This window comes from Squalius cephalus, assembly GCF_949319135.1.
Source record: "Squalius cephalus genome assembly, chromosome: 4".
In the NCBI taxonomy this organism is placed as follows: Eukaryota; Metazoa; Chordata; class Actinopteri; order Cypriniformes; family Leuciscidae; genus Squalius; species Squalius cephalus.
The window spans coordinates 7,995,992-8,009,656 of NC_137125.1; the positions used below are offsets into that span (position 1 = coordinate 7,995,992).

Genomic DNA, 13,665 nt, shown 5'->3' on the forward strand with positions numbered 1-13,665 from the left:
AAGACTATGTGCCATATTACTAGAGAGAAAAGCAGCACCATCCCAGGAGGGATGAATACCATCTCTTTTCAACAGGTCAGGTCTGTTCCAAAAACTTTTCCAATTGTCTATGAATTCTATATTATTTTGCGGACACCACTTAGACAAGCAGACATTGAGTGAGGACAATCTACTAAGTATCTCATCACTCCTGTGAACAGGAAGGGGGCCAGAGCAAATTACAGTGCCTGACATCGTACTTGCGAGTTCACACACCTCTTTAACATTAATTTTGGTGATCTCCGACTGGCGGAGTCGAACATCATTAGTGCCGACGTGGATAATAATCTTAGAAAATGTACGATTAGCATTAGCCAGCACTTTTAAATTTGCTTTGATGTCAGGTGCTCTGGCTCCCGGCAAACATGTGACTATGGTGGCTGGTGGCTCTATTTTCACGTTCCGTGTAATAGAATCGCCAATAACTAGGGCACATTCAACAGGATTCTCAGTGGGTGTTTCACTGAGTGTGGGAGAATCTGTTTGAAGTTGTAATCGGAACGGAAGAGTGGTGTTTTGTCCCGCGACTACAGCGCCTCACTGTCACCCAGTTGCCCTGCTACACGGGCTCTACTTCAGCTGGACCCGAACAATGTAAAGAGTTCACTAAGCTAGTCGCATCCAAAGCAGTATCTAAAGCCCTTGCACTCTTACAATTAACCTTGATTAAAGCTTGGATGCGTGTCTCTAGTTCTGAAATCTTCCCCGTCAGCTTTACTATCTCCCTGCATTTATCACATGTAAATCCTGTGCTGACAGAGAAGGATATGCTAAACATGTTGCATGAGGTGCAAGTAACAATAAGAGGAGAAGATGACATGACTTACCGTGTTTGTTGACTGATCCTACTCACCTAAGTTGTTTGATGGACTCGTAAAAGGCGTGAGAGAAAAATAAATAAATAAAGAGCGCACGGATGACACGCTAAGAGGCTAGTGAATTACTAGCGTGTTGTGTTAGTAATAATGATTTAGATTGAAGCTAGCAATGTCAGGTTAATGTGTGATATTGAGTAAGTTATATTTAGCAGTATAAACAACAAGGAATGATAGTAAATAATGATTCTAAGCAGAAAGAAATACGAAGCTTACAGACGCAAACCAACGCAACAGCAGCAGAAGCGACGAGGCAAACAGGAGCAATCAATTTTAGCAATTGCATTTTCCAAGACAAGTTAACTTGACAGCTCTGTCCTGAGATCCAGGCAGATATTTCTTAAAGCATGTTAATTAATAATTTTTTTGTAAAATTATTAAATTGTAAAACTGGAATTTATTTTTTAATGTGGTCAGCATTTCGTGTGCCGCATTTGCATCCCTGACGGGCCGCATGCGGTTGAGAACCACTAATATAGAGATCAAAAGTCACTAAAGTCACTAAATCCGTATAAGTATGTGATGGGGAGCCGCCTCGAGAAGTAATTACATCCAAAAAGGCCGCCACCTCCTTTGGGTCCTTAAACAACCTTTCTCACCCGTCCACTTTAATCCTAAGAATTGCCGGGTATAACATAGCAAAGGCAATTTATTTCTCCTTGAGCCGTTGTTTAACTTGAAAAAACTCTTGCCTCTTCCTCACCACTACTGCGGAGAAATCCTCGAACAACATGATGCTGGCTCCGTTGTACTCCAGGTTGTGCACTTTCCTTGCAGCCTGCATAATCTGCATAGTACTACTGCTGAGTCTACTGATAAGCTGAAAACTGCTGCAACCTGAATATATATATACAAAACTAAAAAGTCGAAGAAAGTTTCCAGTATGTTCAATGTGTTTCAACTGTTTTGATTAATACATTTAAACATTTACTTTTCCCCCTTAAAACCTTAGCAAAAGATTGGTTATGTTTTTTAACTTTGTCAACTTATTTAAAAATTTAATAAGCTGTTCCTGAAAAGATATTGCAATATTGATAAAACAAAATAAATGTTTAGTTTGACAGTTTTACAAACCATTCATTGTGTTTCCACCTTTAAAATAATATATTGGTTTATTTAAGAGTCGGAGGGACTGTCAGCCACGTCCAAAAGTGAGTAACTTTAGTAAATTGTGGATCAGTGCTGATTCAAGACACAAACTGTTTAGATTGATTCAGTCCGATTTTGGTGAAGTGGTTCGACCTGTTCACAAAAAAAAAAAAAAATGGTTAAAAAGAAAGATTTGTTAACGAACCGGAGATCACTAGTCACTACTTGTGTTTTATTGTCATTGTCATTAGCTCCTTGCAGTTTTCTGCTAAAACTATTTTTTTTCACACAGTTACAAATAATACCTAATGAATGGCTGAGGTAGGTATAAATGTGCAAGTCATGAGGACTGTTGCTGTGTGTTTTTATAGATTGTCTGGCTGTATGGTGACAGAGGAAGGCTGTGGTTATGTGTCTTCAGCTCTGAGTTCAAACTCACACCTGAGAGAGCTGGATCTGAGCTACAATCACCCAGGAGATTCAGGAGTCAAGGAGATCTCTGAAAAACTGGAGGATCCAAACTGCACACTGGAAAAACTCAAGTATGTGAAGCAGGAATAGTTTTGATTAAATCACTCCAAAAACAGCATTACCATATTCACTTATTACAAACTAGTTTGACTTTAATTCTTTCATACATTTACAAAAGTTCCAATTGATAATTAACAGAGGTTTAGCTCTAGTTATGCTACTGAATGCTTCATTCTGATTGGTTGATGAATGTGTGTAATTATTTTCCAGTAAACCCACAGCTAAAGTAGTTCCAGTCATGTCTTGACCACATTACAGTTCCATATAACTTTGTCAAATCATTTCAGTAATGTCAGCCTTCACCTTACTTTATATTCAAGAATTGTTTCCCTTTCAAGAAGAGGGCAGAGCTTCAAGAGCTCATGATCCAGTGGCAACAAACAGGACAATCTCACTCATTAAAATATGTTAGAATCTGTACTAGCAGTGTTCAGTTCGAACTGGTGTCTGACAATAATGCCTACAGAAACAGATAATATATGCTGCATGGAGATAGTGCAGGTATAGTTTAGTTTAATTACAGTTATAACTTATTGTAACGTATGGATCCACTGAAGGCAAGTTTGTAGAACCCAAGTGCAGTTTATTTAAAGATCCAAAACATAAAACAAAATACAAAACAAAGACCTGGCATGGCAAAACATGAAACATAGGACTCACCGACAGCAGTTACACAAATAAAATACAAGACAAAGACACATGACAAACATGAGGGCTTAACCCCCTGGGGTCGGCGGTATCGCCGGCGATACCAGCTCACTTTTTTTCTTATCAGTACAAAAGAGACTCTAAATAGTCTGTTGATTTTGATTTTACATGTAAGTGTTATACATCAATCAAAACGCTTAAATGTCTTATTTTATTTGTGTACACTCAAAATAAAAACAAAATGTTGTGTTTTTTGTCAAATAAAGAAAATAAACATGATGTACGTTCTGCTGTCTCTCTCAATGTGAAACTCATTCTGAAACGCGACAGAAAATGGCCTGTAACTCAGCGAATGTTTGTCACACAGACTTGAAATTTTTAAAGTATGTAAGTTATATAAAAAACAAATATTCTATGTTTAAGTAATCTATATGAAAGCAGCGGCATGTACAGTTTCTCAAACGCATCCTCATTAACTCTAATGTGACCACGCGAGCACGAGCGATTGACATGCAAATGATCCACGCGGAGAAACGAAGACCTGTAAACGCGCTCATTACCTCAAAACAAAGAATCAGAAACTTCGGTAACTTAATCCTCTCTGCTTTTCATCGAGTTTGGAAGACTGTGTTTGTGCTGTGCTGTTTCACTTGGATTTACCTCAGAAGAACGCGATTTGAAGATGAGAAGATTTTTAAGGTAAGACATGTTAAACTGGTGGTGCCAGATTAAAATGTATGTTATGAAATGAGATTGGAGTAAAAACATGAACTAAGCCTAGTATCGTACATGTATATGTATCTATAAATAGACAGAAACATGTTGAAATGTGAACTAGACTGGTAGGCAACCTTTCAGTGTCCGACACGAGGATGTTTTTATATTCTATAATAAAACACAGCATGATAAAAGTAGGCTAGTATGAGTGTATACTATGGTGAATATTATAATGTTTAGAACCGTGTTTACTGTTAAATACTGTGTTTGTGGATATCTGCTCAAACGTAGATGTATAATATGGTAACAATAATTAGTTTAATAGTTTTGAACGGCTTGATCACTTCAGTAAATGTTCTCTGCATGCGTTTGAAAAGCAAAATGTGCCAAACAATAGGCCTAGGCTTCATTTTTGTAAACTTTTTTTAGGTTGAAGTAACATGATAATCAATATATTTTTCTCTAGTGCAGTGTTACTGAAGTGGTCCTTTTTAACGATTTATAGGCTATTGTTATTATTTTATGCAGCACATAACATATATATATAATGAACACCAGTTTGTTGTGCCTTGTAGGCATAAGCTATGTGCTGCAATATATATATATATATATATATATATATATATATATATATATATATGAGGAGCTCTTTTCCAAAACGGGATAAATCCATTTCAGTAGTTTTCAGGAAAATTAAATTTTTTACCTAGACCCACACATTTTGTGAATATTCAATTTATCCTGTTAAAATGTTTTTTTTGGCTCAGTCTGAACATGTTGAACAATGATTATTAAATCAAACAACAATTTTGTTGATGATATATTCAAAGTTAATTTTTTTTTTTTCCAAAACGCTATAAATCCATCAATTTTTGGAAAAAAATTATGGATGGTTGTTTAAAAAACAAACAAACAAGAGAACGTGCAACATATAATCAGGTACTCATAGTATAGATTCATATAAATTAAATAAGTGCAAATGCATGAAATAAATAAAAGCAAAATTAAATAAATAGTAAAATAAAATAAATAATAAAATAAAATAAATAGTAAAAATAAAATAAATATTTCCAGTGACATGTTCTAATATTGTCCACCACATAAAACAAATAATTTAAAAATAACACACATACAAATACCAGTCCTTAAATACAACAATGTTAAAAATACATTCAAATCATTTAGTAACACATTTAGGCTAATAGTCATTCGGTGCCGAACCTGGAAAAAGTAAAGTTCTCTTACGAGAGATTCTCTCGTACTGCGTAGAATACGCTAGGGGAAAATCCTTTTCCACGAGAATACTGAAGCCAAAAAATTATCCTTAATTTTGTATTAATGTAAAACGCGTTGCGGCAGCATACAGACATAGGCGAGGCAGCTCGCGCGCCTATTGGCTGGTCTGCTGGCAACTGCTTAAGCCTATCGAGCGAGACCTAGAGTGACGTCAGACCCAATGAGGGCGCTTCGCGCCCTCTGCGTCACGTCCCGCCGAAACGGGCGTGGCTTAGGTCTATAAATACCGCTCGCAGGCTTCATATCTCTGATTTTTCATCCTTCAGCGAAGCAACTCACATCGCTGGATCCGAGAAGAAGCCGCGCTGTTGAAGAAGCACCTCAGCGGGACGAGTCGACGAAGCTGCTGGCCGCGCCGCCTTCATCGCCTTCCTGCTGCGCTATCCAGCGCCCATATCCTTTCTCTGCACTGTGTGTGTGTGTTCGCCGGCGCGACCCACACTATCTAAAAGAGCTGCGTCTTTTTCAAGATGCCTTCTTGCGGCTCGTGCAAAGCCGCACTCAGCGACGGGGACCGCCATGTCATATGCGCTTCCTGCCTGGGTCAAGAGCACGCAGTTCTCGCGCTCGCTGACGGCGGCTGCCCTCACTGCGAGCTGTTGCCATTAGCGACTCTGAGGACTCGCTTGGCACTATTCAGCGAGACTGCGCCCACACCTGCTGTTGTGCCGCGCCGTAAAAAGCGCCGCGCTCAGCGAATCCCGGAGCCCTCTCCCAGCCGTCAAAGCTCGCCGGTGCGCCCGCCTGCTTCTCCGGTTTCATCAGCTTCACTTCCGGACGGACAGCGGCCGCGGTCTGCCGCTGCTTCTGTCGATGACGCTGATGAGATCGACGCGCTGCTGCGAGAGGGGGATTCCTGCTCTCTCCTAGCATCAGGCAGTGAGGATTGGGCGAGCTCTGAGGATCCCGCCCCCCCTGCCCGTGCTTCTACGGGGAAGAGAGCGAGCATTGAGGCGGAGCTCATGCGCGTACTCACTCAGGCCACGGCGAGCCTCGGCCTCGAGTGGATTACGCCTGAGCAGCCTGCTCACAACCGGCTGGACGGCTACTTCCTGCCTGGGGAGCGCGTTTCGCCTGCATCCAAGCCAGCGCCTTTTCTTCCTGAGCTTCATGAAGAAGTCGCTAAGTCTTGGAGCTCCCCTTTTTCGGCCAGGACACGATCCTCTGTCTCTTTGGCGTTCTCCGCTGTCGACGACGCAAAGAACAGAGGCTACCACTCCCTGCCGCCGGTCGAAGAGGCTATTGCAGCTCACTTATGCCCGCCCTCCGCTGGACGGCGTGCTAAGATGGCGCTGCCCTCAAAAGCCTGCCGCACGACGTCAGCCCTGCTCCGCCGCGCTTTCTCCGCCGCCGGGCAGGCCGCGTCAGCATTGCACACCATGGCCACGCTCCAGATATACCAGGCCGATCTCCTCCGTAAGCTGGATGAGAGAGGACCTGACGCAATCTGCGTGCCGGACTTGAGGAGCGCTACAGACCTCGCTCTTCGCGCCACCAAGTCGGCAGCACAGGCCATTGGACGGAGCATGGCCTCGCTCACCGTGTCTGAGAGACATCTGTGGCTGACGCTCTCGGACATGACTGAGTCAGAACGCACCGCGTTCCTCGACGCGCCGCTTTCCCCTGCCGGCCTCTTCGGAACCTCGGTCAAAGACTTCGCCGATAGGTTCGCTGAGGTACAGAAAGCGACCCAGGCCATGAGGCACTTCCTCCCGAAGCGCTCCAGTTCTGCAGCAGGCCGTGCGAAACCGTCTGCTCAGAGCTCACAGCCTAAGCCTCCGCCCACCGCCTCCTCTTCACAACGCCGCCAAACCTAGAGCTCGAGACCGCGCTCTCGCTCATCCGGCCGCCGCCCCGCCCCGCGTGGCCCGCGGCAAAAGGTTGCGTTGAAGCCAGAGGCCTGAAAACGTCCTAGCACGCCTAGGAAAGCGACGGTGTCCAAGTCCCGCTGCGGCCGGACTTCCACCAAAGCTTGCCGCTCGTCCAGTTCCAGGAAATGTGACTGGTCCAGCGTATTTAGCAGCCAACAAGCCGGTTCCATTGCCCGCTTGCCTGCACAAAAAAGCCGTTTTTACGGCTACCCAGATAAATCCCTTAAAGAGTGTATTTTCTGGTGTCCCGGCCACGGCCGACGGTGTTTCATGTGTAGAAAAAATGCCCACTACTCAGTGCCCATTCCTACACACAAGCACAGCCCTTCACACAGGGCTCGCGCACATAAAATCGACTCAGATCGATTGTGCTTTAAACGTAGCAAACGTGCCCACTACTCAGTGCCCACAAACGCTACTTCCCACATGTCTTACGGTCCCTGTAAATACAGGACCAGTATGCATACGCTCTGCTCACGCGAGCAATGCTGTAAAAGTGGTGTATGTGCCCGCTGCTCTGCGCCCACTCCCACACACAGACATGAGACTAGCCCAGCCCTCCCCCTCTCAGTTAGACACTGCAGAGGAGTCGAGCGCGGGCATTCTGCCCGCTGTTATCAGCGCGCCCCCTGCCTCAGATGTCATGAGCGCGACGCTTATGTCACAGCACACAAAAGCCGCTGTATCGCGAGCCGATCAGAGCGTGCTTCGCATCCAGCCCCTAGCTACTCGCGCACTTGCGTGGGAAAAGCTTCCCGGGGTTTCGAGATGGGTGCTGAACATCATAAAAGAAGGCTATTCGCTGCAGTTTCGCCGGCGCCCTCGCCGCTTCATGGCGCGCGTCGAGACCACGGTAGAATCGAAAGTAGCTCATCTACTTTGAGCCGAGATTCTGAAACTGCTGAGCAAAGGGGCTATAGAACCCCTATCTCAAGCTCAAAGCGAAGGGGGGCTTTACAGCAGATACTTCCTGGTGCCCAAAAAAGACGGGGGTCTCAGACCCATACTAGATCTACGGCAGCTGAACAGAGCGCTTCTGAAGCGCCAGTTCAGGATGCTCACGACCAGAAAAATCCTCGCGCATGTCCGCCGAGGGGACTGGTTTGTGTCAATAGATCTAAAGGACGCGTATTTTCAAATACAGATAGCGTCACGTCACAGGCGATTTTTGAGATTCGCCTTCGAGGGCCAGGCATATCAGTACACAGTCCTGCCTTTCGGCTTGTCCCTGGCACCCCGTACATTTACGAAGTGCATGGACGCAGCGCTCGCACCCCTCAGACTACGGGGTATAAGAGTGCTGAACTATCTGGACGACTGGCTGATTCTAGCCCAATCTCACTCGGAGCTCGTGGAGCACAGGACCATTTTACTCGATCACCTCGAGAATCTCGGTCTCGCAGTGAACTGGAAAAAGAGCTCGCTATTCCCCAGACAGATTATATCTTTTCTGGGAATAGAGCTGAACTCCCTGCTAATGACAGCACGCCTGTCATCTCAGCGCACACTGGACATTCGGCGCGCAGCCGGCTCGTTCCGCTGCGGCGCGATAGTCCCTCTCAAAACATTTCAAAGGATGCTAGGTCTGATGGCCTCAGCATCTTCAGTTCTCCAGTTGGGCCTTCTGCGCATGCGCCCACTGCAGTTCTGGCTCAGAAAGAGAGTACCATGCACAGCGTGGGCCTCCGGTCAGCTTCGCTTCAAGGTCAATCAAGCGTGCATTGCAGCCTTGAAACCTTGGGAGGCAAAAGACTGGTACCAATCAGGTGTAAGCCTGGGGACTTCCTCGAGAGTGATGGTGGTGTCCACGGACGCATCCACCTCGGGATGGGGAGCGCTGCTCGAGGGCAGACCGCTTTTTTGGCCAATGGTCAAAGCAGGAGAAGCTCTTACATATCAACTGCCTCGAAATGTTGGCAGTGAGCAAAGCGCTCACGCGCTTTTGTCCCCTCATAAAGGGACACCACGTGCTAATACGTTCAGACAACGTCTCAGTGGTGTCCTACATAAATCGCCAGGGCGGCCTCAGGTCCCTGACTCTGTACAGGCTAACCAGGCGCCTCCTGATATGGGCCCGCAGCAACCTGCTCTCGCTGAGAGCAGCGCACGTGCCAGGGCTCCTAAATATAGGACCAGACAGACTGTCCAGGAACCAGGTTCCGACAGGGGAATGGTCTTTGCACCCACAGACAGTCCAGCTGCTGTGGAAGAAATTCGGCAGAGCGGAAGTAGACCTGTTCGCGTCTCAAGTAAACGCTCACTGTCCAGAATTTTTCTCGAAGAGCAAGGACACGCTGACCCACGAGTGGCCTCGCTGTCCTCTCTACGCTTTTCCCCCCGTCTCCCTCCTGACTCAGGTGGTAGAACGGGTCAGGGAAGAAGGATGCTCAGTGCTGCTTGTAGCCCCACTTTGGATGAGCCAACCTTGGTTCCCAATTGTGATGCAGTTAGCGAGCACCGCCCCGTGGCCAGTGCCTCTGAGGAGGGATCTCCTCTCTCAAGCCAACGGCTCGATCTGGCATCCTCACCCAGAGCTGTGGTCCCTCCATGTGTGGGCCATCAACGGGTACCCGCTGACCTCCCACAGGGAGTGTTAAACACTATCACACAGGCCAGAGCTCCGTCTACGCGACGTCTCTATGCCTCAAAATGGTCAGTGTTCTCTAGCTGGTGCACAGCTCGTGGTGTGTCACCCCTGCATTGCGGTGTGACGGAGGTTCTCTCCTTCCTACAGGAGCTGTTGGATAAGGGCAGGTCCCCTTCCACGCTCAAAGTCTATGTAGCGGCCATAGCAGTGTTCTCTTCGACCACGCTTGGCCAGTCTATTGGAAGGAACGATTTAGTCATTCGCTTCCTTAGAGGAGCTAAGAGACTGAATCCTCCCAGACCTCCCACAGTCCCTATATGGGACCTTTCTACGGTACTGGAAGCCATGAAAGGTCATCCATTCGAGCCCTTGCAGAAGATTGATCTTAAACACCTGTCTTTCAAGACAGCGTTTCTTCTGGCTCTCGCTTCAGTGAAGCGCATAGGGGACTTACACGCGCTCTCAGTAAGCGCGACGTGCATGGAATTTGGGCCGAATGACTCTAGAGTTATACTCAAACCTAAGCACGGTTATGTTCCTAAATCCCTCAATACACCGTTCAGAGCACAGGTCATCTCCCTGTCTGCTCTGCCGGTCACTGAAGGAAATATGGACGAAAGCTCCCTTTGCCCAGTTAGGGCGTTAAGAGCTTATGTGTCTCGCTCGTCTGTTTTTAGACAGACGGAGCAGCTCTTTGTTTCGTTCAGCGGGCGTTCTAAGGGACTAGCCGCTTCGAAACAGACCCTATCCAGATGGGTAGTGGACGCAATAGCGCTAGCTTACACAACCAAGGGCATGCAGTGCCCGCTGGGTGTCAAAGCGCATTCCACGAGAAGCATGGCTTCATCGTGGGCCTGGTCAAGTGGGATTGCCTTGCAAGATATTTGTATGGCGGCAGGCTGGGCCTCTCCGTCTACATTTATAAGGTTTTACAACCTAGAGGTTCCCGCACTACAGGCCAGACTACTGTCGGTCTAGTATGGCCAAATCTCATAAACTGACGCTGTCAGTTATGCAGCTATTTGAGTATTGCAGTGCTGCTCTATGCTGCCATAAAGGAAGATAGTGGCTAAACCCCTCCTCTTCCAGGATTCCCTGTGAGTCCCCTGGGTGATTGTGTACTGTATGAACTCCGGGCTGTCGCCCTTGAGTCTATAGTATCAGATCCCAGCACGCACGGCGTTTTACAGTAGGTTCCCCTAGCGTATTCTACGCAGTACGAGAGAATCTCTCGTAAGAGAACGTACTTGGTTACTAACGTAACCTCGGTTCTCTCTAGAGAGAGGAACGAGTACTGCGTATCCTGCCGTGCATGCACGCGCTCTGGTTGCTTCGACTATGAAAAACCAGAGATATGAAGCCTGCGAGCGGTATTTATAGACCTAAGCCACGCCCGTTTCGGCGGGACGTGACGCAGAGGGCGCAAAGCGCCCTCATTGGGTCTGACGTCACTCTAGGTCTCGCTCGATAGGCTTGTTGCCAGCAGACCAGCCAATAGGCGCGCGAGCTGCCTCGCCTATGTCTGTATGCTGCCGCAACGCGTTTTACATTAATACAAAATTAAGGATAATTTTTTGGCTTCAGTATTCTCGTGGAAAAGGATTTTCCCCTAGCGTATTCTACGCAGTACTCGTTCCTCTCTCTAGAGAGAACCGAGGTTACGTTAGTAACCGAGTATGTTTTTTGTTATTTTTTTGTTATTAAGTAATACATTTAGAGTCATTTTTAGTAAAGTGTCAAACCTGTAACAAGCAGGACCAATATGTCCACTACATATGCATGAAAAAAACAAATTATTAAAAATATTCAATAATGATAACTATATTCAATAGGCAAGTCAGTCAGTAATAAATTAAAATAAATACAAACATTGGCAATTCAGAAAAGTGTCTAAGCCCATTGTCTGATTACATAAAACAAATCACATAGTGTGTGTGTATGTCCTTTGAGTATGTGAGAGGAGAGAGCCAGTGTGTGTGTGTGTGTGTGTGTGTGTGTGTGTGTGTGTGTGAGACACACACGAGAGAGAGAGAGAGAGAGAGTGAGAGTGAGAGTGAGAGTGAGGGTGTGAGAGAGAGAGTCTTTTTTTGGGGGGTGTAATGTGTCAAGCCTATAACAAGTAGGACCAATTTGTCCAACAAATATGCATGAAAAACATTCAGTATTCAATAATGCATTCAATAGTGCAATACATTCAGTAAGGCATACAGTAAAGTGTCGAACCTGTAAAACAGTTGTCTGCTATACATCTAAAAAAAAAATCACAAAGTGTCTGTGTGTGAGATGTGCTTTGAGTGTGTGAGAGGACAGAGAGAGAGGGTGTGTGTGTGTGTGTGTGTGTGTGTGTGTGTATGTGTGTGTGTGTGTGGATCACTCGTCATCACTCAGGCCTGCATTGTCAGTCACCTGATACAGTGCATCATCATAAAAAGCCCTCACAGCATCAGACACACCTATTGCTCCTAATAGTGCCAGCACATCTCTCTTTTTTGCGGCCTTGACAGAGCTTTGCTTTGGAAGTACTTCAGGTTTCAGGTCAGCCCACCGCTTGCCCCGCTTTAACACACTATGGAAACAATACTCCCCGTTGTAAGTCGTCTTTACACCCACCTTGTTGGTACTCAAGTCGAGCATTCGTGCTTCACTGATTTTAAAGCTCCTCTGAGCCTTAACACAGTCTTTTGAGGCTGACCTGTAATCAAACGCCTCCCAGTCTTTGCCATAAACAACAAACAGTAGCAGAATTGTGTCCATTTTCCTGATCTTCTGCTCAATTCTGCCAAAGACTCGGTCTGCAGGGAGATAACTGTGGCCCCGTACTGGAAAGGTGTGCTCTATGCCAAGGTTGGGGAAAAGCTGCCGAAGTTCCATCAGCATGGACACCATGCTCATGTTCTTGTTCTGCCCAAAACAAGAGTCGCTGAACAGCCGAAGCCCCCTGGATCTGCTGACTTTGTCCTGAAGTTGAACCTTGATGCAGTCATTCAGCGCAGAAGCAATCATATTGCTGTCTTTGCTACCCTCATTCTCCTGCCACACATACAGATGGACATCATCTTTTTCCTGGTAACTGTTCTCCCCATGGTGCACAACCACAACAAACAGGTACAGATACATCTGGCGTGAGTAATAGGCCTGTCCTATCGCGGTTTTTGGAAGCACCAGGTTTTGCATCATATCAAAACAGAGGGTCACATGACCTTCAGCAACCCTGCCTAACATGTCATAAAAAACGCGCGCTCTGCGACGATGCAAGATGAATGATGCCGATTCCATCCTCTTCTCTGTGTCAGTAAGGTTCGGGTCTGTAATCCTGATCTTGTACTTGGCACAATCAGCGCATGCATCTGTAGCTGGGTGACCGAAGCCAAGATTGAATTCCTTGGAAAACACAGAGTAATAGAGGGAATAGCTGGTTTGAGCATGGCTCTGAGCCTCAAAGAGTTCATGCATCTTGTGCACATTCAGGTCACTGGGGAGATACTTGCGGCCTGGTGCTCCTCTCCGGCCATAATGGCTGGCCCTGCAGGTAAAAGACTGTATGTGCTCAACAATGAGTTGCCTTCTTCTTGCATGCTCCTCACTGTGTCGTGCACCACCTCTTCTCTCTGGGCGAGCCTCAGCAGTCTCAGCGTAATATTGAGCCACCCGGGACACACGGCCTTTGCCGATGCCTGTGAAAGTAAATTATTTAGATTGTCATATACATTGGAGCCAGTATGAAATAAACAGAATTACACACAACTAACTTGCTATTACTCCCTCCCCTTTCAGTTTTCTCCTTAGCAGGGGTTAGGAACTGCTTTTGCTTAACATATCACCTTTCACACACACATCTCTCTCTCTCTCTCTCTCTCTCTCTCTCTCTCTCTCTCTCTAAATTCAATCAGCTTTATTGGCATGACAAAAACAAAACAAAACAAAAAAAACATTTTGTATTGCCAAAGCATCAAAACCTCATAGAAAATGTGTTTGTGAGCCCTGCTCTATAGCAATGACATACCATGTAACA

The 13,665-nt window shown here is 46.2% G+C and overlaps 1 protein-coding gene across 1 annotated transcript in view; it reads left to right on the top strand.

Moving 5' to 3' along the window:
• The window catches only part of LOC307156972 (uncharacterized protein), a gene marked incomplete at its 3' end in the record, with an annotated part of 98,486 nt that overhangs the window by 71,152 nt on the left and 13,669 nt on the right, over positions 1 to 13,665 (top strand). The window contains exon 8 of the mRNA XM_079868701.1: positions 2,375 to 2,545. Coding sequence (XP_079724827.1) covers positions 2,375 to 2,545 — 171 coding nt within the window. The remainder of the gene's footprint in view (positions 1 to 2,374; positions 2,546 to 13,665) is intronic.